General features: G+C 44.6%; 1 protein-coding gene and 1 long non-coding RNA gene across 2 annotated transcripts; both read right to left on the reverse strand.

Annotated features, from left to right (window-relative positions):
• Positions 1-957, reverse strand: LOC150053498 (olfactory receptor 2AT4). Its single transcript, XM_090349115.1, has one exon. The coding sequence runs from the start codon at positions 955-957 to the stop codon at positions 1-3; it is 957 nt and encodes a 318-aa protein (XP_090205241.1).
• An 18,440-nt stretch (positions 958-19,397) lies between these two features.
• Positions 19,398-24,977, reverse strand: LOC150053499 (uncharacterized). Its single transcript, XR_016538093.1, has 2 exons — positions 24,674-24,977; positions 19,398-19,876 (listed from the first exon to the last, which is right to left on the reverse strand). It is a non-coding gene; the product is annotated as an uncharacterized LOC150053499 (long non-coding RNA).
• Positions 24,978-25,309: the final 332 nt, after the last annotated feature.

Here is a 25,309-nt window from a genome sequence, read left to right on the forward strand (position 1 = left end):
TCACGTCACAGCCTCGGTTTTGAGATATACAATTTTGGTGATGGCTGTCTTGACATCCTTGTTCCTGAGCGTGTAGATGAGGGGGTTAAGGATTGGTGTGAGAATCGCATAAGCCACATTGCCCATGACATGGAAATCGAGGGGCAGGTCAGCCTTGTAGGTGACATAGGCCACAGCAATGGATGAGTAGTAGGTGCCCACCACCAGAAGGTGGGAGCTACAGGTGGAGAAGGCTTTTGAACGACCTTCCCTGGAGTTGATGCGAAGCACAGAGGCCAGGATGCGGGCATAGGAGAGCAGCACCAGGAGGAGGGGGAGGAAAGACACCACCATGGCGATGCAGAAGCCCATGAGGGTCTGTGCTCTGGTGTCTGAGCAGGAAGACTGGACTAGGGCAAAGTGGTCACAGAAGCAGTGGTAGATGTAGGCAATGTTGTTGTAGGCCATCTGGGAGGTCTGCACCACTGCTGGGATGGGCAGCAGAAGCGCAGTGAGCCAGGCACTGGCGGCCAGTGCAGCGTTGGTCTGTGGGGTCATATGGACCGGGTAGTGCAGTGGGCGGCAGATAGCCACATAGCGGTCATAGGCCATGACCACCAGGATGAAGGCTTCTGCGCATGTAAAGCTTTGGAACAGGTACATCTGCAATAAACAGGCAGGGAAACGCAGGAAGTGGTCTCTCAGGAGAAATAGGGACAGCATCTTGGGGACGGTGGTGGAGGTGAATAGGATGTCCAGGGCTGAGAGGTTGATGAGGAAGAAGTACATGGGCTTGTGGAGGCTGGGCTCTGCCACCACGGCCACCAGGATCAGGGCATTGCCCATGAGGATGAGAACGTAGAAGAGGAGAAAAACAACAAACACGGGCAGGAAGAAGGACTCTGGCAGAGAAGGGATGCCCACCAGGTAGAAAACAGGTGCGCTGTCCCCTGATCCGTTACAGGTGGGAAGCTCCATAGTGAGGCAGAGTGGGATTCTGTGAAATGGGTGGCTGGAACATGGACATGCTAAGAACCTCTGGAAACCAGAGCAGGAAAGGATTCCATAACGATAACTCCATAGTGTTTACTGGACAGTCTCCATGAGCGTAATTATTAGCAACCAGTTCTAGAGGACTGGTGAGGGCCTCTGGTAATGACTTCCATTATCAAGTGAATTAGGAATTTATAATTGGTCAAATACCAATTAATTAGTGACCCAATTAATTGAAGTCTTTATGCTGTGTTTAGTGATCATGGTGACAGTGGGGAAGACAGGCAAGGTTCCCAACTTCTTAGACTCTTCTGGGAAAATCACATTTAAACAGTGGATTATTGAATTATGGAAATAATGCTTTTATTTCCTATCATTTCTTCCACACTGTGGGACTTGGGTTATGAGTTCTCTTAAATCACCTTCTTAAGCTTGTGTCTATACTTTTGCACTCACTCCAAGTCCCATTGTATGGCTTTGATGTATTTTCTTTCTCCAAGGTTCTCTGTAATACGTTGTTGATCACACAATTAAGCTTCTTCCTCTCTTGTATTCCTTGACTTGAGGCTCTTCCTGGCTCTATTTGAGCTGGGTGTCTGGACTTCCACTCTTGAATAGGCTATTACCATGTAATACCCCTGATAGCCCAACACATCCATCGTTGTAACCAAGAGAGCCTGGATCAATTACACAAATCACATTTTATAACCAACTAGAGAAACGTAAGTGCAATACAAACAAGAAGAAATTGAACCCCAATGATAGAGTGAACCCTCCAAAGTAAGCTAACAATCACCAGCTCTTTTCCTCTCTCAGGGGGTTACCCTGTGGCTTGGAGTTACTTATATGAAGACAGATGAGAAAGAAATAAGCAAGCCTTTTGTCAGTCAAAAAGGACTCACAAAATAGCTTCAAATGTTCAAGTATCTAATCATATGACAAATCTTCCCCCATGGGATAGCTGGACTCTGGGGTTCAGCAATGGAGGTGAAAAAGCTAAGTTGAGAGCTCCTGTTTTATTATTTTTGTTGAGCCAAGACCAGGACTTGAATTTGGTACCTGATGCATTTTTACTCATTGGCTAGCACTCTACCAACTGAGCCACATCTCTAACTCCCATTGAAGGCTACTAAAAGACAGGCTGAAATTTCCCAAGTGCCATACATGCTTACAGGACTAGAGGGGAGGGCTTGCCTCAGACATCTATTGATCTTTTCCTCTAATACTTCCCAAACATTTAAAGCTGTATGTGTAGGCAGGAATGGACAGGAGTGGAGAGGGTGGTTTAGAGACCTAGTGAAACCCTTGGAGAGGAAGAAACATATTTCCCACAGTCTTCCTTAGTCTTCCTTATCAAGGAGTCAGAGATCAGTTAGGTTATTGATTCAGAACCTGGAAAGCTACATGTTGGGAACAGGAACACAAACCAGTGTTAGGCTCAATCCTATTATAACAGAAATGGAGCCATCACACAATTTAAGTATTCAACTGGCTCCAGGTAATCAGCCCCTTACTCTATTCTGCCTAGAAAGGAAAAAAGGAGAAGTTTATCCAGTAAGATAGTCCTTGAGGGCCTCTGTGAATCTATTACAAATAATGTTCCATCTATAATCAAAATTATTATATATGAAAAAGGACAAAATAATCAATAAGAAAATACAGTAATAGTAGATATACAGTGATCTAGGATATCTGAGCTATCAAATGATGACTTCAGTGTAACTCTTTTATATGTTATAGAGGAGAATACTGACAAAATAGAATTTAAAAATAAGGAATTTGAGCTGGGTGTCCATGGCTCATGCTTGTAAGCCTAACAAAGTCAGGAGACTGAGATCTGAACATGGTTCAATGCCAGCCAGGCAGAAAGTCTGAGAATCTTATCCTCAATTAACTAGCAAAAAGTCAGAAGTGGAATGGTGACTTAATTGGTAGAGCACTAGCCTTGAGCAAAAATAACTCAGGGCAGCACCTAGAGCCTGAGTTCAAGCTCCAGGGCCAACATAACAATGAGAGAGAGAGAGAGAGGGAGGGAGAGAGAAAGAGGGGGGGGGAATCTATCAAGAAAAGAAAGTGTCAGTGGCTCATGTATATAATCCTAGCTTCTCAGGAGACTGAGATTTGGAGACAAATAATTACAAATCAGAAAAATTCCCAGGATTCTTTCTACAAAATACCCATCAAAACGCTTGGTGCTGGTCACTGGTGACTCAGGCTTATAATCCTAGCTATCCAGCGTGGGCAGGAAAATAGAACACAAGGAATCAGGTATTAGCAAGGGCTGGGATAGACAAATGAAGAGGAGGGGAAATACAGACAAGAATCCAGTGTATATATAATTAAGAAGAGTGAATGAAGGGGTAGGGAGGTGAGAATGTTCAAAGAGGTGACATTGTTCAAGATATTCATAAACTTATTTGCTAAATAGCACTTCTTTGTACAACTACTTAAAGATAATAATTTTAAAATTTGGGGACAACATGAGAAGTGTTATGCGAGAAGTAACGCACCTACTACCCGACGAATGTAACTATAACCCCTCTATACATTATCCTGACAATAAAAAGAATTTTTTTAGTCAGGTGCTGGTGGTTCATGGCTATATAATCTTAACTACTCAGGAAGCTGAGATCTGAAGATTACAGTTTCAAGCCTGCCCAGGCAGGAAACTCTTAGAAGATTCATCTCCAGTTAATCACCAGAAGGTGTGCTGTGGCTCAGTGTGGTAGAATACTATCCTTGAGCAGAAATGCTCAAAGACAGCACCTCAGGCTCTGAGTTCAAGTCTCTCAACTAACAGCAACAACAAAAGCAGAGAAAAAAAACTCCAAACAACGAAAACAAGAACAATACAGAAAGAAGACAGGACTCAAATTGGAAGAAAGTATTTTCGTGTGTTTAATACATCTGCCTTCTTGCAACAAGTGCCCAGAGGCCAAAATCCCTGCTCTTGAGGCTTTTCACCTGTCACAGGAGGGGAAATTTGTACTTCTATCTACTCATAGAACTGGGGTCTTTCACGGAGGGAACTCCTCGCATATATGGGGATATTGTTCTGAATTAATGATCTAGGAGAAAGTCCATGTTCACATACAGATCCTTGATCTTCAATTCTAGTGATTCTTAAGATCTTGCAATCCCTGGATAGCATGGGTGGCTCACGCCTATAACCCTAGCTACCTACAAGGCTGAGATCTGAGGATCGAAGTGTGAAACTAGCCTAGGGAGGAAAGTCCATGAGATTCTTAACTCCAGTTAACTACCAAAAAGCCAGACGTAGAGCTGTAGCTCATGTGGTAGAGCACTAGTATCGAGCATGTTGAAAACAAACAAAAAAAAAAGCTCAGGGTTAGCTCCAGAGCCCTGAGAACAAGCCCTGGGAGCAGCAGTAAATAAATAGATACATGATTCTAACGCCTGGCACTCAAAACCTGTCCTCCTGCATCTTTGTTGTCCTGTTCTTGCTGATGACAGATACTCACTCTCGTCTATGCTTCCCTGCAATGCTCAGCTCAAAGGTCGCCTCCTGAGATGCCTTTGCTCCTCCTTGCTGGCTCAGGGTCCTCTTTTCTGAGCTCTGGAGGTTTCCCCTTTGTCATCATTCCAGTCACTCTAGATTGTCCTGGTTTATTTATATGTCTGTGACTCTACCAGACTGGGAGCACCTGCAGGGCAGTAATGGAGTCTGATTGTTTCTATTTAATAATGCACCATCATCCTTCCCAATAGCAAGATGCAGTCCCTCAATTTGCCTCATTTTACTGATGAATTATAAAATAGGAATAAAGGAGCCATTAGGGATGAAATAGTTATGTCGGAGCCCTTTTATTGTATAGATAGAGACATGGAAGACATTGAAATGGATTGTGAATGCCCCCCAAGATCTCTTAGTAAGGAGCAGGAACACAGAACTAGTCAGCAAAACTGGATCATCAAGTCACCCTTAGTCCAGGAAAGTCAGTGATGGGCCCAGCTGCTCCACACCAGTGCGGAACAAGTGAGGCTTCTGTGCCCCCACCTCCAGGGGTATTAAAACACAATGGTTCCCTAAGTTACTGTTCTGATTTTTTTTTCTCTCCTTGTTTTCATAGTACTCTTGAGCCATGTCTTCAGTCCTATTTTGCTTTATAATTAATTTTTAGGTAGACTCTCATGCTTTTGCAGCCTCAAAGATCCTGTTTATGTTTTGTAGTTCAGAGAGATGATTTTGTTAGAAATGCATGTCATAAGAGTGTGTGGGTATTTGGGGGCTACTAATAGTATTGTTAAGAGATTATAGCCAGGAGCTGGACACAGATGGCTCGCGCCTGTAATTCTAGCTACTCAGGAGAACTAGACCTGCGGATCACAGTTTATCACTGGCAAGAAAGTCTTTAAGACTCTTAGCTTCACCAGAAAACAGGAAGTGATGCTGTGGCTAAAAGGGGTAGAGCACTAGCCTTAAGCAAAACTGCTCAGAGACAGCACACAGGCCAAGAGGAAAAAGAGAGAGAGAGAGAGAGAGAGAGAGAGAGAGAGAGAGAGAGAGAGAGAGAGAGAGAGAGAGAGAGAGAGAGAGAGAGAGAGAGAAGAGATGGACAGACAGACAGATCTATTCCTGGGTAAGATTTTTTTTCCTGCTAACTGTATGTAAAAGCCAGTTTCCATGCAAGGAGCTGTAGAAAGCAAAGCCAGTCGCCCAGATGCACAATCTGCTCTGCACTTCCTGTGTATCCTCTCCTCTCAGCACACACCAGGTGGGAGTGGCTACCCCCTCAACATGTGAGGAAACTGAGATGAGAAAGGACACACTCTAGTCCAGCACCCAGCTGGTAACGTGAGTACAGAGCTAGCTTCTGGAGCCAGCCCACTGCCCACAAAAGTCCATGCTCTACCTGGCAGCCAAGCCTGACCCTGATGCTTATTTGTTATAGATTTTACTTTTATGAAATGAAGGCCGTAGAAAAGATGATCTCCTTGAAGCCAATAGATTTTGAGATAGAGTCTCACTACATAGTCTAGTCTGGCCCCAAATTTACAATCTTCCTGCCTCAGCCACCCAAAACCTGGGATTACAGGTATGAATTCCCATGCTCCATTGCACAAATGTCTTTTGACATTTGTGAGTGACTTCTGTGCATCTGGCCAAGGAGGATATTCAGAAATACATAGTCCAAATCTCCTAAGGAAAGAGAGGGAGCCCTCCCTCTCCCCCATCGCAGGTTGGATTCCCATTTTTGTGTGTGCCAGTATTGGGGCTTGACACCAAGGCTTGAGCGCTGTCCCTTAGCCTTTTCACTGAAGGCTGATTCTCTACCCAATGAGTCACAGCTCTATTTCTGGATTTGGGGGGGGGGGTAGTTAATTGGAGATGAGACCTTTTCACAGACTTTACTGCCTGGGTTGGCTTCAAACTGCAATCCTCAGTTCTCAGCCTCCTGAGTAGCTAGGTTTTCGGGTGTGAGCCACCCCTGCCCATATCAGGTGTTAGGCTCTTGCTCCCTCCCTTGCTCCCTGTTTCACCCCCAACCCGAGAGAACCCCACTTCTCTCACAATGCTCCTCTACACTGTGCCCAAGGAAAAACAAAGATTAACTTTGGTATCAGAAAGACCTGGTTTCCCTTCTGAGTCTACCACCTTCTTTCCCTTTCTGAACTGCAATTTCCCCCTCTGAGACTCTTGAATGGCAGTGCCTTGATCTCTAGCTGCCATGAGCCTTGCCTCTGCTGGAAGCTCTCCTTCCAGATTTGCAGGCCCCTGCAGGTGACTGCACCTCTCAGCCTGTGCACAGTGGATGAAGATTCTGGGGCTCGGAAGGTCACACGTCAGGTGTGTTCCTGGGCCTCTCTGAGCCTGTCTCCCACTCAAGCTCTGGGTGTTCATTCCCCATCCAACTCACATGCCAAGCCTGGTCCAGCTGGGTGTCTTCTGTGCCATCATCACAATTGCCCTTGGTGGGAAGACTCAGGTAGAAGCAGAGCCACAGCCCATTAAACCCTGTGTTCCTCCCTGCAGACTTGCCTCAGGCTAGCTTTCTCTTGGGACCCCCCCCCTCCCATCCCATGCTTCCCCAGTCAGCTGGGAGCAAATTCCCAGGGTGTGATGGGAGACATGGTCCTGGGCTTTGCCCATGATGAATCCAAGCTTGTTAACAAGACTCATGGGTCCTAGAACTCTGTCACCAGTGGAGCAGTTTGTCTCCAATGTTATCTACTTATCTTCATTCCCCCTCTAGGGAATACAAGAGTCAACATGGCTCCCACTGCTTTGCATGTTGAGAGAACTGAGATGCAGACAAGTAGGATCATTTGTCTGGATGAATGGGCAGTGGCAGAACTTGTATTTGGACCAGGGCACCAATTCTGGTCCAGTAAGCAAGAACTATCACTTTAGAGCAGCAAACCTTGCTGTTATGTAAGTGTGACATAGGACAACTACCTCAAACCCCACCAGGCCATTAGCGCTCAGGCCTCAGGCTTTCTCACTTCCTCCTTGGCTTCTGACCCCCACTCTTTTACCATGACAGAGAAATTCTAACAAACTAATAGCATTCACAAATAATAAGTAAACCTTTATTACGAAATATTTTACTGGCTTTGTATGTTTTGTCTAGACTATTCTGTGTGGGGGTCTATTTTTCAACATAATTTGTATCATTTTATACTTCTTGTATACTTATTGAGTACTATATTTAACTTAAACTATATCTTGGAATCTTTCTTTATCTGATCTATTTCATTCCTTTTTCATTTTTGCTTATGTTTTCTTCTTGTAGTTGTTTATTTTTCGTGTGTGTGTGTGTATGTGTGTGTGTGTGTGTGTGTGTGTGTGTGTGTGTATGTGTTAGTTGTGGGGCTTGGAATTTAGAGCCTGGCATTGTCCCTGAGCTTTTGTGCTCTACCACTGAGCCACAGCTCAGTGAGTAATTAACTGATCGTTAATTGGAAATAAGAATCTGCCCTGACTGGCTTCGAACCTCAGTCCCTTAGATTTGTAGGACCACTGGCATGAACCACCAGTGCCCAGCTACATAGTCATTTTTTCATATATTTTTATTGTAATTAATAGAAGGGTTACATGATATTTTCCAGAGAGGAGGAGCATTAATTCATATACATTGATACCCTTTCTCATGTCTTGCTCCCCATTTCCCTCCCCGTAGTCTTTTTTTTTTTCATAGTATACACAATGCAATGACTGCATCAAACAATTCTAATGAGTCTAGATGCATTTGAATAATCCATGGATGGCTCAGAGAGCATCAACGGGCTCTGTTTGAAAGATAGCAACTCTAGTGTGATGCTGGTTTAAAAAAATTATGTGTAATTCCTCTGTTATAATTCCTTCCAACATGATTAGGAAGTGGTAAGAAGGCATCATTTCTCTGATGTCCCTTCCCCTCCCAGGAAAAGTGGAAAATTACATTCCCAACTGTTATCACAACGAAATGAGTTTCAATGCCAAACTTACCTATCAGTTCTTGAGGAACTGCAAAACAGGCTTCCTTGGCTTATCCATAAAATGTATTAGTTCTCGGGACTCAGCTTCTGCCTGTGGGGCTTATTTGCTATGGAAATAATTCTTCTCATAATTATTAGTTTAGTCTTTTAAATGATACATGGTGCTATCTCCCAGATGGAATAGATCGGGATGAAAATGATTGTTGTCCTATCTAAACAAGAGATGGCTGTTTTAAAACCTGAAAACAGGGAAGACGTGGGAGCCCAGGGCCCTGTGGAGACTTGTGGCTGGTTGCAGGAGATTTGACGGTATGTTTGAAGTGTGAATGATGCCAGTAGAAAACCTTTGTGGTATAGCTGTTTATCCTAAGTCTAAAGACACAGGATCATAGCTGGAAGCCCATAGCTCACGCATGTAATGCCAGTGACACAGGAAGTGAGAACTGAGGATTACAGAAAGAAGCCAGCCTGGACAGGAAAGTTCATGAGACTCTTATCTCCAATCAATCACCAAAAAGGCTGCTAGTGGAGCTGTAACTCAAGTGATAGAGTGCTACCTTGTGCAAAAGAAGTTCAATGACAGCACCCCTGGGTGCTAAGTTTAAGCCCCACATCTAGCAAAAAAAAAAAAAGGATGAAGGACCACCAGTGTTTGACCTTTTGTATTAATTCCTGTCAAAAGACAACATCCCTGTATGTACTTACCTTAGTGAGGAGACTCCTGCTTAAGAACTTCCTGACTTTTTGTCATTGGCCCCTAAGAATGTGCCCTTTCATCTATATTCCTGAAACTCTCTTAAGTGTGCCCTTCCCTAATTTGAACTTACAATAGTGGAAGTTGGGGAAGCCTAGCCATATCTGAGTCAGTTAATCTCATTCCTTGTCTCATGGTGATAATTGGAATATTCATTATTTAATAAACAATATTTAAGGTATCACTGTAGAGTGTCCTGGAATCTGCTAGGTAGAACTGGCATGTGTTCCAGTACTGGGGCTTGAAATCAGGGCCTAGGAACTATCCCTGAGCTTTTTGACTCAAGGCTAATGCTTTACACGAGAGTCCCAGCTGGCTTATTTTTTTTCATTTTTATTTTTTTTGCCAGTCCTGGCTTGCACTCAGGGCCTGAGCACTGTCCTTGGGCTTTCTCAAGGCCAGAACTCTACTTTCGCCACAGCACCACTGCTGGTTTTTTCTATGTATGTGCTACCAAGCAATCAAACCTGGGTCTTCGTGCATGCTAGGCAAGTACTCTACCGCTAGGCCAAATTCCCAGCCCCACAATTGACTTTTTTGATGATTAATTGGAATTGTAGATAACAGCCTCCACACTAAAAAAAAAAAATAGTTGGAAGTGGAGCTGTGGTTCAAGTGGTAGAACACCTCAGGGTGGAGCTTGTGGCTAAGCCAAACTTCACACCTCAAAGACAGGAAGCCATTGAGGAAGAAGGTTTCCCATAGTCCAAACCTGGTCATTTCCAAGGGACATTGGGAGCCCCCCACATTGTGTGGAAGGTCTCATCACCTCCTAGTGCCTCCACTTGGATACTCAGCACTTAGCCCATGAATCTGTGGAGGACACAGCAAGAAGAGGTTTTACTTTGGAGAAATGGAACCATTTTGGAGCTAGATAGAAGTGGGGGTTGAATTGGACAACATACTACTAAATAAACAAGAGGTCAGAGAAGAAATCACAAAAGAAATCAGAGAATACAGAGAAGAATGCAACTTAGAAAGAGTATGGGAGTGCAAGAAGTAGCACCTAGAAGGAACTGTATAGTTCTAAATCCCTGTGTTACATGAAGAGAGAAATCTCAAATCGATAACCTATTCACCTGATGAAATTAGAAAAGGCCTGATGCCAGTGGCTCATGGCTTTAATGCTAGTGACTCAGGAGGCCCAGATGTGAGGATCTCAACTTGGGCAAAAAAGTCCGTTGCTGCTAAAAAGTTGACCACTTTTTTCTTATACTTATTGGATTTTGTATATTCTGCCTTCGAATGTATTTTGTTCATTTTTAATATTTTGACTATCTTTTATTTTTTGTAGTAGCTTATATTTTGGCTATATATACTGAATCTTTTAGTTCATTCATGTGTCCTAAATAACTTCTCTTAACCTGTGTTATATTTTTCCACTTTTCACTTTTGTGATTCTGATTGACAGACATTCTCCATGTTTTGAGAGGGGTGGTTGTGGAGCTTGAACTCATCCTGGATGCTGTCCTGGAGCGCTTCAACTTTGAGCTACAGCCCCACTTCCAGTTTTCTGGTGGTTCATTGGAGATAAGAAGCTCACGGACTTTTGTGCCTAGGCTGGCTTTGAATCGCAATCCTCAGATCTGAGCCTACTGAGTAGCCAGGATTATAGGCCTGAGCCACTGGTGTCCTGCTCTACGTTTTAAAATAATCAGCATCAGTGTTTCTGCTTTTTCCTAGGCATTTCAAACCTTTATCAAGCACTTTCTAATCTTGTTTAAGAGATATTTCCCCATCCTAATGTCAGTACATTATGAGTTATATTTTCCTTCTACATGTAGACCTTTAATTAGATTGATTTTATTATTTCCTTAGGGTAAGAGACAAAATCCATTTTTAACTGATGGATAAAAATAGTTCCAATATGATTTATTATATATCATCTTCTGTACCAATCTGCAAAGTCATTTCCTCCATAATCACTTATTCATATATTTGTGTTTCTGGAATGGATATTCTACTTCACTGGTTTCTGTATCCACCAACATCTTAAAAATGTACTTGACTACCTTCTCACCTTTGTTATCATTTTAGCTCTTTTGTTTTATTTATTTATTTTGCTAGTCCTGGGGCTTGAACTCAAGGCCTGAGCACTCTCCTTGAGCTTTCTCAAGGCTAGAGCACTACCACTTGAGCCACAGCACCACTTCTGGCTTTTTCTATGTATGTGGTACTAAGGAATCGAACCTTGGTCTTTGTGCATGCTAGGCAAGCACTCTACCACTAGGCCAAACTCCCAGCCCTAGCTTTTTTATATTGAAAATTTTCTAATGCCTTTAGGGAGATTCCCTTTATAGTTTATCTGAGTTTATTTCATAATCTAATCTATAGTTAACAAACATGAAAGCTATCTGGTATAATTTTTGTCCCAGCTAAAATCATTCAAAAAAATTTTTAGAAAGCGAGAAATAGAATTAGAACATCTAATGTTCTACGGCCTTGTAACATAATTGTGGTTGACACCAATTAGGCATGTGTCTCAAAATAGCTAAGATAGAGGACTTTGAATACTCTCAAGACAAAGAAACGCTGAATGATTTAAGTAATGAGTATTCCAGTTATCATGATCTGATCATTTTATACTGTGACACTGAGATGTCAATCTCTTCTCCAAAATATATGTAAATAGTATTTGTCAATTAAAAATAAAAATGCTATTTTCTGTGTTTAGTGAGCGCTGACATTTGAGAAGCAGAATTAGCAAATGTGAAAGACCGAAAACCCAGAATGCCCTGGTCCTGAGGACATGCCATATTGTTGGTAGAGTTGTGTGACGTCCTTGCTTCTCAGCATGTAGGTGAGAGGATTGAGAACAGAAGAGCGATACACATCACGCTCATCAGATCAGTTCTATCGGTTATCTAGGCTGTGAAAATGGATGGGTAGTGGCAGCTGACTGTGCTAGTCAGCTTCCCGTTATGCTCATGAATTAGCGGAGACTATAGAGTTATAAAGAAAAAAGGGTATTGTGGCTCATCATTCTGGAATTCTAGTCTCAGACCATTTTGGGTCTTTGGCTAGGGTGGCACCTCGTGGCAGAAAAGTATGGCTAGAGCAAACTGCTTACATCTTTAGCCAGGAAGCAAACAGGACGAGGAAAGAATTAGGGTTCAGAAATTCCCTTTGAAAACACAATCCCCAATAACCTAAAGACCTCTCCCAAGGCCTCACCTCCCATAGATTCACAGCATTCCCCCAGAGGCCATCCCTGAGGATTTAAACTTTACTGTACAGCCTCTGGACGACAGTCCACAGCCACACTATGAAGGGTGCCCTCTACCAAAAGGTGGGAGCTATGGGTGGTGAAGGCTTCTGAAGGTCCTTCTCAGGAGCAGATGTGAAGCCCAGAAGCCAGGATGTGGACAGAGGAGAGGAGAAAAGCCCGAGGAGAAGGATAAGGGATACCACCACGGTGATACAAAAGTCCATGACGTCAGAACGGGAGGCCTGGACCACACACGCCCAGTGGTCACAAATGCAGCGTAGAGATGGATGATGCTGTCGGAGGCCACCTGTGATGTCCATACTACTGCTGGAATGGGCAGCAGAAGGGCAGTGAGCCAAGAACTGCCCGCCAACATGTCACTAGCCTGTGTGACCTTGTGAACAAGGGAGTGCGATAGGTGGCAGACAGCCACACTCAGTGGGAGAAAAGCTCCAGGGCAAGAAAAGCTGTGGAAGATGGATGTCCACAGAAAGCAGGCAGAAAGCTCAGCAGTGATATCCTAACATGAATATCCAGCGTCTTGGAAGTGGCGAATGTGAAATAACTTAAGGAAGAGATAGCCTTGGTGTATCCTCATAAAACAAAAATTGTGTTGGGCAACAGCGGCTCCTGGCTGTAACTCTAGCAACTCAGGAGACTGAAATCTGAAGACTGAGGTTTGAAGCCAGCCCCAGCAAGAAAATATGTGAAACTCTGATCTCCAGTAAACTACAAAAACAAAAATAAATAAATAAAAAGCCGGAAGTGGAACCATTACTCAAGTGCTAGAACATGAGCCTGGAGTTCAAAAGCTCAGGGACAGTGCCCATACCCTGAATTCGAGCAGCATGTCACACACACACACACACACACACACACACACACACACACACACACACACACACACACAGTAGTCCTAGAAGCCAGGTTTATATCCTGACCACCATGCCTGGATCATCAGCAGTGTTTTTAGATAAGTGACTTAATGAAAGGGATGACATGAATGACAACCCAATCAACAGAGATTTTCCTTTCCTTTTCTTTTCATGGCTACATGAATACAAATCATACTTCTCTGAGAGTTGCTGCAGTTCTAATAGCTTGGAGACCATATAAAGTCAGAGGGACAAAGTTTGATGGGAAATCTCAAAGCATCAGAACCAGAAGGGTTATTACAAGCAAACAGTGTCATCCAACCCGTATTTGACTCTAACCTCATCTTTTCAAACAAAAATGGCTCAGAGAGGGGATCAAGGTAACATAGAAAATTGTTAACAGGGACTGTGAGTGTGGCTTAGTGGTAGAGTGTTTACCTAGCATTCATAAAGTCCTGGGTTTGATTCCTCGGTACCACATAAATAGAAAAACCAGAAGTGGTGCTGTGACTCAAGTGATAGAGCGCTAGCCTTGAGCAAAAGAAGCTCAGGGACAGTGTCCTGAGTTCAAGCCTCAGAAATGGCAGAAAGGAAAAGAAAATTGGTGACAATTATGGGGTTGGAGACATGGCTCAATCAGTAGGGAAAGCATCAGGCACCACGTCTGAGTCCGTCTTAGACCTAAACAAAGATTGGTAGCAATTAAACCAGAAGCCATACACCTGCTCCCTGTCTTGTTCTCCTAAGGGCCTACCATGGAAAAGACACGGAAGCTTGTTCCTGACAGCCCAGAACGTTCTGAGGCCTGCCATCCGGGTATACATCAGCATCTCTCCGGGATGTGAAGGCTTCGTGGAAGTAGGGGTTTGTTCTGAGTCCTTTCCTACAAAGCCAGCACATCACTGGTTTCCTGGCTCCTTGCTTCCTAATCTTCCACAGGAATATGCTAGACAGGGCTTTCCTGACAGTGTTTGGGGTTTTCTGTCCAGCATTGTTGGAGGATCAGCCACCATTCAGCTCTGTGCCAGCTCTTCACACGGTGGGCAACTCAGTGGCAGAACCAGGCATCTCAGAATGGGGCACCCTAGAGCAGGTCACCTCTCTTCTCCACAGCCCCTCTCTGTTGGGATGAGGATTCCTCGTCACCTGCCCCCTAAAGCCTGTCCTCCCAACAGCTGGTCTGTGGCTAGTGCTGGGCACTTCACTTTGTGTCTTCCTGCCTGAGGTCTCTGAAGTTTGGCCCAATGTAAGCTGCTCCAGCTGACCAACACAGGTCCAAGCCTTGCTTCACAAAATCCCCAAGCTCCACCCGTCCCTAGTCCGCTGGTATCTGGACCCCCCAGAGATCCTCTTCTCCTGGGATTCTGAGTAATGCTTTGGGGGGCACTCCCAGGTGACTTGTTAGCAGCTACCATTGGGCTTTGCTGAGAATCAGAACAACGAGATTAATCATCCTCCCTGGGACACGGGACTCGACATTCTGTGGGGCTCCACCAGCTGTTAACCGGCGTTTGGTATGATCATCCAAGGGCAAGGTCTCAAATATGCTCATTTGTAATCTCACTTCTATGCTACTTAGTTACAGAATGAGATGAGGGGGTAAAAAGTCTCTATGACTAAAGTCCTTGAATTCTGAAGCTAATCGAATGTGGCAGAGCAGAGAGCCATTCGGCTTCCCAGTCTTTACTCTCTCCAGTTCAGTGGCCTCATTTTCCTGCTGTCTCTCAGATGCTTTATAATTCTAAGTATAAATTCTTCCAGGGGGCCTTTTGTGATTTCATCTCCTCCCCAGACCTCAGTGTTCTTTCTCTCCTCTGGATTAACCAGTCTCGACTCTCAGTGATGTCACTCTAAAGATTAGGAGATCTGAGAGAATCTGTCTTTGTGCTGGGTGCCTGGGCACAGTAAACTCACACAGTTGGGTGAGGGGCCAGCAGGAGAACTGGCCAATACCTATGCTGATCTGTGATATGAAATGGATAGACGCAGTGTAGAGAGAAAATCAGGCTTGCCTTACAGGTTGCACCTTTCCAGATGATCAATTATGGGGCCAGGAGTGTGGCCTAGTAATAGAGTGCTTGCTTAGCATGCATGAAGCCCTGGATTCGATTCCTCGGTATCATATACACAGAAAAAGCCAGAAGTGGTGCCGTGGCCCAATGGCAGAGCACTAGACTTGAGAAAGCCCAAAGATAGTGCCCAGATCCTGAATTCAAGCCCCAGGACTGGCATATATATATGTGACTCTCAAAGCCAAAAAAAGAGGGGGAGGAATAAGCAAAGCCACCAAGGAAGGACAATTCAGGGAATCACATTAGTGGGATAGGTGGAAGTTGGTTTGGGGTAAGCGGGTTCTTCTGGAGGTTTCCAGTGATGAGGCTAAATAGGTCAGTGGGAGAACTTTACATGAGTAAGAACTCCATGTGAAGTTGTCGGAGAACCACACCCAGTCTTCAGACAGCATGCTAACACATTTAGCTACACATACTTGAGAAAGATGGGGGCCACTGTGGCTGCAAGAGGAGTGGATTTGAGGGGGAGAGGCTAGAAGCGGAATAGCCAGGGAGCTTGGTGGCCAGACGGGGGACAAGGAACAATAATGATGGTAGTGGTGATAATGGAAGGTAGCTGCCTTCATGAACTGCTTACTTGTGCTAGTGACAGTGCCCCAGTGCTTGCTCATATATTTCATTTCATTTCATCCAAGCAGTAATTTTTATTATGGGTGTTATAGTTAAGATATGAGATATTCCCCCCCAAGGGCTCATATATGAAAGGCTTATTTCCCTTGATGGTGATGCTATTAAGAAGTAATTGGTCTCTAATAGTTCCCCATCTATTTCATGACCTGATTGTTGTTTTTGTTATTCTCCTTAACTTCAACAAATGAGAAGATGCAGCAATAATTGTCCTGGTGGGACTGGCTTATTTCACTTAACATGATGATCTCCTGTTCCATCCATTTTCCAGCAAAATGACATAATTTTATTCCTTATAATGGCTGAGTAAAAGTCTATTGTGTATATGACCTTAAAAAAAAAGAAGAAGAAAGCAATAGGATTGCAAGGGCACTAAGTTCATCAATGGATTAGTCTGTCAATGAGTTCACAGCTGAACAGGCCATTAGAAGGTAGAACGTGATTGGAGAAAATAGGTCACTAGGGGCATGGCTTTGAAGGGTTTATATTATTCCCAGACCCTTCCCCTCTCCCTCTCTCTCTCTGGAGCTGACTAACCATGGACTTAATCCACCGAGGCTATGAAATCTTTCCTCTCTTAAGTTGTTTTTGCTTCGGCATTTTGTCACAAAAATAATTGCCTGACCAATAATGGCTTCTTTTATAGATGGGGAAGCTTACAGAGATTAAAGTAACCAAGCATGCTTTAATGCCTCTCCTGTGGACCAAAGGTGAGTTGGTATTAGAATCTGATTCATCTCCATAGCCCATGCCCCTTAACCACTGGAGGATTAGAGAAGTCAAGTGGAAAAGTCAGAATGGGATATCTTAGACTCTATCAAAGATGGATAGAGTCTAAGATAATGGCTGGTATTCTGCTGTGGGTGACAAGACAGAGGATGGAAATATTGGCTGAGACAAAGAACATGGTGCTGGGTGCTGAGCAGTGGAAGTAGTAATGAGTTCAGCTTAGGACATGTTACACTTGAAGACATTCATGGGAAGATGTGCAGCTATATTCAAGGGTCCTGTCTGGAGTTCAGCCAAGCTGTTGCAGCAAAATACTTTAAACTGGGTAATTTATAAACACCTGGAATGTACTGCTCACAGAGAAGGCCAAGGCCAAGGTGCTGACAGGCTGTGTCTAGTGAGTATTCCCTCTCTGTTTCATAAATGACATATTCTGTGTCCTCAAATAGTGGAAGGGACAAACAAGCTCTCTTGGACATCTCTTTCTTTCTTCCTTCCTTCCTTCCTTCCTTCCTTTCTTCCTTCTTTCCTTCCTTTTTCTTTCTTTCTTACTTGAGTTCCTGGAGTTTGAACTCATAGCCTCACACTTACTAGAAGGTGCTTCACTGCTGAACCACTTACATGATGTCCTTAATATGAGGATACTAGAGCCAAACAGTACAAGAGCGATGACTCAATATTTGGGTACCCAATGTTATGGACATGGTCTTGGAGATATAAAAATTGTTAGGGTCTAGTTCCCCAATATTAGGGTCCATGATCAAAGGAACGAGTCTGACACAAAAGCAGAAGTTAAACACAGTTTTATTCCGCGCCTAGCATCGAGACTTATACTGACTGGTCAGGACCACCTCTGAGATGTGAATGAGAGAGCGACCCCACCTAATCTTACAGGCTACCTTTATAGACCCCAGCCATGTGGCTGGGCTGGCCATATACAGGTGGCCAATGGAATTCAACATAGTTGATTGATGTCTGGGGCAACCACTGACACCTTTGCTGTTTGAAGGGGCCTATCATCTCGGTGGGCTTCTGGCGCACTGCTCTGATGACAAAGGAAGGGGAGGGAGTTTCCTGGCAGGCCGAGGGGGGGGTTAAGGTGGGGAGGAATTGGGAAAGTCCCTTTCAACATAACTACATAAACATAAAAATCTATGATGGGCTATATACTCTATAGACATAATGTTTTATTACATACATTAATATGTACCCTATGACACAACAAACCCTCAGTTTAATTATGTTCTAAAATCTAAGTGCCAGTGATTGTATATAGAGACTCCCTTCTTGAATACTTGTTTGTTAAACATGACCTTTGAAATATGATGTAAAAATCAATGTTAATAAATTCTTTAATTTAAAAAATAAGCATTGGTTATTTTTGAAATAATGTCTCATTTCCTGCCTGGGCATGTTCCTGGACTTCGTTCTGCCTATTTTGGGTTCCCTGTCATAGCTAAGATGACAGGTAGATGTTTCTACATCTAGTTCCTTCCACTGAGCTGAATTCTTGTGGACTTTTCTGCCTGTCCTGATATGGAGCCATGATCTTCCCCATTTCAGCCTCTTGTGTCACTTGCAATAATAACTGGGCAACTCTGCTCAGCTATGGGGTGAGAAGAAGCCTTATAAACTTTTCTGCCCAGGATGATCTCAAACCATGATCTACCCAATCTCAGCCTCCCAAGTAGCTAGGATTACAGGCATGACCCACCAGCACCTGAACGTTTGTGCATCTTTAATAAGAGGGTTAATATAACAAATGAGGGTTCTGCCCTCACAACCCCCATTGTCTCCCAAAGACCTCACCCCCTAACACTACCACACTGGAAGTTTGTGTTCAACTGCGAAGGGAGCAGTGCGGCGCCCGACACCCCTGACCGGCAGGGAAGAACGGACACCACCCGAGGATCCTTCTTCTATCACGCTTTATTGAAGAGCCACTTGATTGAAGGGAGAGCTGAAGCAGAGGGGCCCTGGGCCGGGAAATGCAACTGCTTATATAAGCCCAAGGAACAAGGGGCTCTCTACCATTGGCTGCTCTGTTGCTAAGGCCGTTTTGAGACTCGGGATTGGTCACGCCCTTTTTCGTCATGCGCAGACTGAAGAGCAACTTGATACTTAGTAACGAGTAAAGGCCTCGCACTCACATACCAAATAAGTTACAAGGAGCGAGGCAGGAAACAGGTGCCATCCGGCTCCCCACATCTCCCCCCTTTTGTTTTATAGCAGCAAGCCAACATGCCTGTTGTGAAGAGAGTAGAGGTGCTGTCCTCCAAAGTAAAATTTGAGGTCCTATTCTAGAGGAGTGACCCAGGAGGCCAACCCTGGATCCCTCCCCTCCAGGTTCTCTATCCCCTTTGTGGAGATGGGCTAGGGACGCGAGCCCATATGCTGACGCACATGCTCTCCCTGACCTGTTAGGGTCAGGAGTGGTACTTTGTCCAGCATTTCACAACTCTTGGCTGTCCATACTCCTATTCCTCGTGCAATAGACCGAGGTCTCGAGGGTGCAAAGGCAGTACAGGGCATTTTTAAAACCGCAAGCCAAATCTGGGGGGAGTGTCCCTGCTCCAAGGCAGTGAGTGCATGAACAAGCATTGCTCTCTCTCTCTTATTGCGAGACCTCATTCGGCAGAGCAACCAAAGGCTAAAGACACAAAACCCAAAACAAACTGCAGCAAACATTCACAGGAACTGGAACAAATGTAGGCAACGGCTCCAGCATTGACTCAATTTACACTCTATGGCAGAACAATTTAAAATACTATCATTACTTGAAGCTTTAAAGAGTAAAAACATAAACAGGAAGGTCCGCCTCTGGAACAAGTGCAGAAAACCCCACAACCCTTCCCTTGCCAGAACTATACATTAATCATAGCGACCCAATTTTTGAGAAACCAGCCTAACACAGAAGGACAGATTTTTTGACAGGGTAAGGCATAGGGAACCTTGCAGTCCTAGGGAAGTTGCAAGGAAGAATTGGTGTACAAAGGGGAAAACGGAAGAAGCATTAAAGGTCTTCATCACTGCCCACATTGGTTTTTTCTTCTGGTCCATTGTCCAACATTGTGGCAGCAGAAGAGATGTCAGAAGGGTTCTCCCCAGGATTTTGCTTAGCCTCATCCTCTTTGGGTTTCTGGCTTTCTTCCAATATTCTCACGAGGCGCTGCGGTACCCAATGGGGGGATTCCTGTCCCTGTGGAAAATCACAAACAGCTCCCCTGGATCTCTGTATTACAGGATCCGGTCCATACCATTTATTATCAATAACATTTTTCCACATTACTTTTTGTGTGAGTGGTATCGCCATTTTACTGGCATGTCGATCAGCAGCTGATTGTCCGTTGTCATCCACTGTTACATAATTTAAGGTAAACAGTGCAATGGCCAGCCTTTCTCTGGGGGAGGCATCTCGGCCTATTCCCTCCTTTTGTTTAAATAAAAGTTGTTTAAGAGTCCTATTGGCACGTTCCACAATTCCCTGACCCTGGGGATTATAGGGGAGGCCAGTAGAATGAACCACCTGCATTTGAGTGCAAAAGGAGCGAAATCCAGCAGAGGCATAAGCAGGGCCATTATCTGTTTTTAATTTTAATGGTTTTCCCCATGCTGCCCAGGCTTCCAAGCAATGAACTTTGACATGGGACACCCTTTCCCCAGTAAGGGCAGTGGCATGCATTATGCCAGAGAAAGTATCCACAGAAACATGAACATATTTTGTCCGGCCAAACTCAGGCACATGAGTAACATCCATTTGCCATAAGGCGCTAGAGCAAAGTCCTCTAGGATTAACCCCGATTATAAAAGAGGGGTGATATACTACACAGGATTGACAAGATTTAACAATTTCTCTAGCCTGTTGGCGTGAAATGGAAAATTTATATCGAAGGGTTTTTGCAGAAACATGATAAAGTTGATGAAAATCTCGTGCTAATTGAACAGAATTATGGGAAAGGCCCACCAGGGCTCTGGCAGCCAAATCCACTATGGCATTGGCCTCTGACATGGGACCAGGCAAGCCAGTATGTGCCCGAATATGACCAATGAAAAAAGGGTTTTTCCTTTGTAAAATTAAACTCTGAAGTTGGGATAATATATTTGAAACCGTACTGCTACCTTTTATGGAGGCGGCGTCTTCCAGGGAGGCCACCGCATTGACCGCATATTGTGAATCAGAATACAAATTAAAAGGCTCAGGAAATTTTCCGAATACTTCTAAAACTGTTAGACATTCAACTACTTGTGGAGTTTCTGGTTGAAAATTTAAAGTTACTGGCTCTTTTCCTTGAACTACATAGGCACCTCGGCCTGTTTTTGACCCATCTGTAAATATACTTAGGGCATTACTCAAAGGCAGTTTTTCCGTGACTTTGGGGAAATACACCCAATCTTCACGCACAAAATTCAGCAGTGGATGTTTGGGATAATGATTGTCAATTATATTTGGAAAGGAGCACACCAAAACTGCCCACCAGTCAACAGAGGCAGCCAATATTTGTACTTGTTGCCGGGTATAAGGAATAATTAATTTGTCAGGAAATTTTGCAAAGTGAGTCAAACACGCCTTGCAACCTGTAAGAGCTAACAAAGCAACTAATTCTGGAAAATACTGAATAGTTTTTAAGCCATAAGAATTTCCATGCAACCATAACAATGTGCCTTCTTGCCATAATACTCCTGTAGGATAATTCTTTGTTTTAAATATGCACAATAAAATTGGCGCCGATGGATTTACACGCAAAAGTTGTGCATTTTCTATGGCCTTTTCAAGACGCTGAATGGAACTCTTAGCCTGAACAGTCAATTTTCTAGGTGAGGTAACATTCGGGTCTCCCTCCAATAAGGAAAAGAGGGGCAACAATTCAGAGTGAGGGACATTAAGAAAATTTCGGACCCAATTTACGTCCCCCATTAATTTTTGAAAATCATGAAGGGAATGCAAATGCTTTGTCTTTAATACCACCTTTTGAGGTGTAACAACTGTGGGAGAAATTATGGAACCTAAAAACTGAACCTTTTCTGAAAATTGCACCTTTTCTGGTGCCAAGTTTAAGCCTGCCTCTGCAAGGAGTTTAGACAACTTACTAAATACCTGAAAGAGAATATTTTGTTCAGGGGCAGCTATTAAAATATCATCCATATAGTGAAAAATTCTAACAATGGGAAATTGCCGTCTCACAGGGGAAAGAACCGTGTCAACATATAGTTGGCATATTGTAGGGCTATTGGCCATCCCTTGCGGAAGAACTCTCCACTGATAACGTACATCAGGTTGTTCATGATTAACAGAGGGCAAGGTAAAGGCAAAACGTTCTCTATCCCGAGGGTGCAGGGGAATAGAAAAGAAACAGTCCTTAATATCAATAGATATAATGGGCCACTTTTGAGGCAAGGCAGAAAGCAGCGGAAGACCGCGCTGAACTGACCCTAATACCTGCATTTGAGCATTAATGGCTCTAAGGTCATGCAGTAGTCTCCACTTGCCTAAGGTCTTTTTAATAACAAAGATAGGAGTGTTCCACGGGGAAACAGAAGGTTCTACATGCTCCAATCGTAGTTGTTCCTGTACCAATTGAGTTATAGCCTCCAGTTTCTCTTGGGACAGGGGCCACTGAGGCACCCACACCGCTTTATTTGTTAACCAGGGTATGGGTGTTGGACCAGCGGAGGCTAAACTTTCAGTGACCCCCAAGAAAAACCCAAACCTCGTTTATCTTTGTTGGCAACTGGCTCTACAGGGGTATGTCGGCCCTGTAAATGTTTTCCTAATCCACCAGTAGGGACAAAACCCTGATTTCTCATTATAGTTTGTACCGTTGAAGAGCAATCAGTGGTTAGAATTAAACCCATTTGCTGTTGGATATCCCGGCCCCACAAATTAACTGGGACCTGGAGGACAAACGGCTGAATTTTTCCCTTTTGACCTTCCTCCGTGGACCAGGTCAGCTGTTTTGCGCTGACCCGAGGAGTATCTGCATAACCTAAGCCTTGCAGGGTTTGTGAAGAAAATTGTAGGGGCCATGTCTTTGGCCACTGAGTTATTTGGATGATACTCCGGTCAGCCCCCGTGTCCACCAGACCACTAAAGGTCCTACCTTCAATTGTTAATGTTAACATGGGACGGTTATTTAAGGCCATGGACAAACAGACAAGGTCTGCTCCCGAGGTACTCAAATCTCTTTCTTTTTCTTGTCTAGGGAAAATTTGATGATGGGAAGGCACCAAAATTAATTGGGCAATTCGATCTCCAGGGGCCACCGAAATGGCTCCTCGAGAGACTGAACAGAGGACTTGGATGACTCCCATGTAATTAGGGTCGACAACCCCGGGGAACACCATAAGGCCTTTCATAGTGTTAGAGGCACGTCCCAACACTATCCCCACCATTTTTTCAGGTAGGGGGCCTATTAGGTCAGTTGCTATGAGCTGAGCCCCCATGTCGCCAGTTAAGACCACTCCGGCGGTGGCACGGAGGTCCAACCCTGCAGATCCTGCGGTTGCTCTGCGGGAACAAATGGCTGTTGGAAATGAGGTGGGGGCCTCTGATAAGTTTCCTGGCACTGGATCCCCTGATTTTGCGGGCCCTGGGGCAGCGGGCCCTTCCGCCCGTTTTTTGGCTCCAAGGCCTGAGGTTGTTGAATAGGCTGTCCATTTACATCTTTAACTGCTCTGCACTCATTTGCCCAATGTTTTCCCTTTTTGCATCGTGGACAAAGTCCACGATTGGGACACTGCTTTTTAAAATGTCCTGGCTTTTGACAGTTGAAACATAATCCTGAATTTCTAGTGGTCGCAGCTACCGCGGCGACAATTTTATCCAAGCTCACAGGGGCTCCCACCTTCCGGCAGGCCCTAATCCAATCTTGTAAGGGCTTATCTTTTACAGGAATTATAGCCTTTTGGCATTCAGGGAGGCTTTGTTCAAAAATAATTTGTTGAATTAAGAGCATGTGATCCTCTGGGTCCCCGAACAATTTATCTGCAGTTTCTAGGACTCACCCAACAAAATCTGTAAAGGGCTCGGTAGGTCCTTGAACAACTTTGGTAAGGTTACCATGGCGTTCCCCCCGACTGGCAAGAGATTTCCAAGCCGTGTAAAAAATGTTATTAATCTGTTGATAAACCTCATTGGGATATCCAGTCTGGTCTGCTGCATAGGGGCCTTTTCCTAATAACATTTCGGTTGACCAATTGGGGTGGCCTGCCAGTGTATTTTCCCTATGTCGGGTAGCGGCCAAATCTGCTGCAGAAGCACAATAATCAAGGTACTGGCCATGCGTCAAACAGGAACGTCCGACCTCATACCAGTCTGTTGGAGTCATGCTGGTGGTCTGCAATCGACGAACTAGGGCAATGGTGTAGTTTGCAGAATGGCCATAATTTTGTACAGCGGCCATGAGATCCTTTAAAGCTCTGTAAGAAACTGGCTCAAAAACTCTCTGTCCAGTAATGGGATTTTCAAAAACAGGAAAAGCAGAGGCCAACCGAGACCAGGTGCGGGCCTTGATAAAGGAACTTCCCTTTTTCGGGGCGTAGGGAGGCGGGGCAGAGGGGGCAGGGCGGGAAACGTCCTGACCACTCCCTGCGCCTAATTCCCCCCAGGGGCCATATCTGTCTGCCTCATCTTCCTCTTCATCTGAGCTTAGTTCCTCCGGGGATCCTTCCTCCTCATTTCCTGTCCTTCGGTCTGCCTCCTCTGCATCCTGTTCATGCAAAGTCAGGGCTGAGTTTCTCTTTCCTCTTCCTTCCTCCTGCACCATACTTTGTGAGGGCTGCAGTCCCTCAATTTTTTCCCTTTTCCTTTCGGGTTTCTTTTGTTTATTTTCCTTTTTATTTTTTACTTTACCTTGGGGCCCTACTACCTCTCCCTCCTTATATGAAGATTCTGAAGGACTATCCTGATGCTTAATTAATGCCTTCCCCCCTTCAAACACAAACCACAGAAGAAGAACAATGGGAAGCACCCAGATAGGGTCTTGCCAGAACCACATACCTCGGAGAGAGTCCTCTTCACGTGTCAAGTTCTGGATCCTCTTCGGCCCCTCCGCAGGTCCCGGGTTTCGGCACCAGTTGCGGCGCCTGACACCCCTGACCGGCAGGGAAGAACGGACACCACCCGAGGATCCTTCTTGTATCACGCTTTATTGAAGAGCCACTTGATTGAAGGGAGAGCTGAAGCAGAGGGGCCCTGGGCCGGGAAATGCAACTGCTTATATAGGCCCAAGGAACAAGGGGCTCTCTACCATTGGCTGCTCTGTTGCTAAGGCCGTTTTGAGACTCGGGATTGATCACGCCCTTTTTCGTCAAGCGCAGACTGAAGAGCAACTTGATACTTAGTAACGAGTAAAGGCCTCGCACTCACATACCAAATAAGTTACAAGGAGCAAGGCAGGAAACAGGTGCCATCCGGCTCCCCACAGAGCAGGACACAAATATTTAGACCAAAACAAGGAAATTGGGAGAATATTGTTGGTGTGTGTGTGTGTGTGTGTGTGTGTGTGCGCGCGCGCACGCACGCGCATGCTGGTACTAAGATTTAAATTCAGGGCCCAGGCCTGAGTGTCAGACTGGCACTCTACCACTTGAGCCACAACTCTAGCTTTTTGCTGGCTAACTAGAGACGAGAGTC

The sequence above is a fragment of the Megascapheus bottae genome, chromosome 16, assembly GCF_031878675.1.
Source record: "Megascapheus bottae isolate mThoBot1 chromosome 16, mThoBot2.hap1, whole genome shotgun sequence".
Taxonomy (NCBI): domain Eukaryota; kingdom Metazoa; phylum Chordata; class Mammalia; order Rodentia; family Geomyidae; genus Megascapheus; species Megascapheus bottae.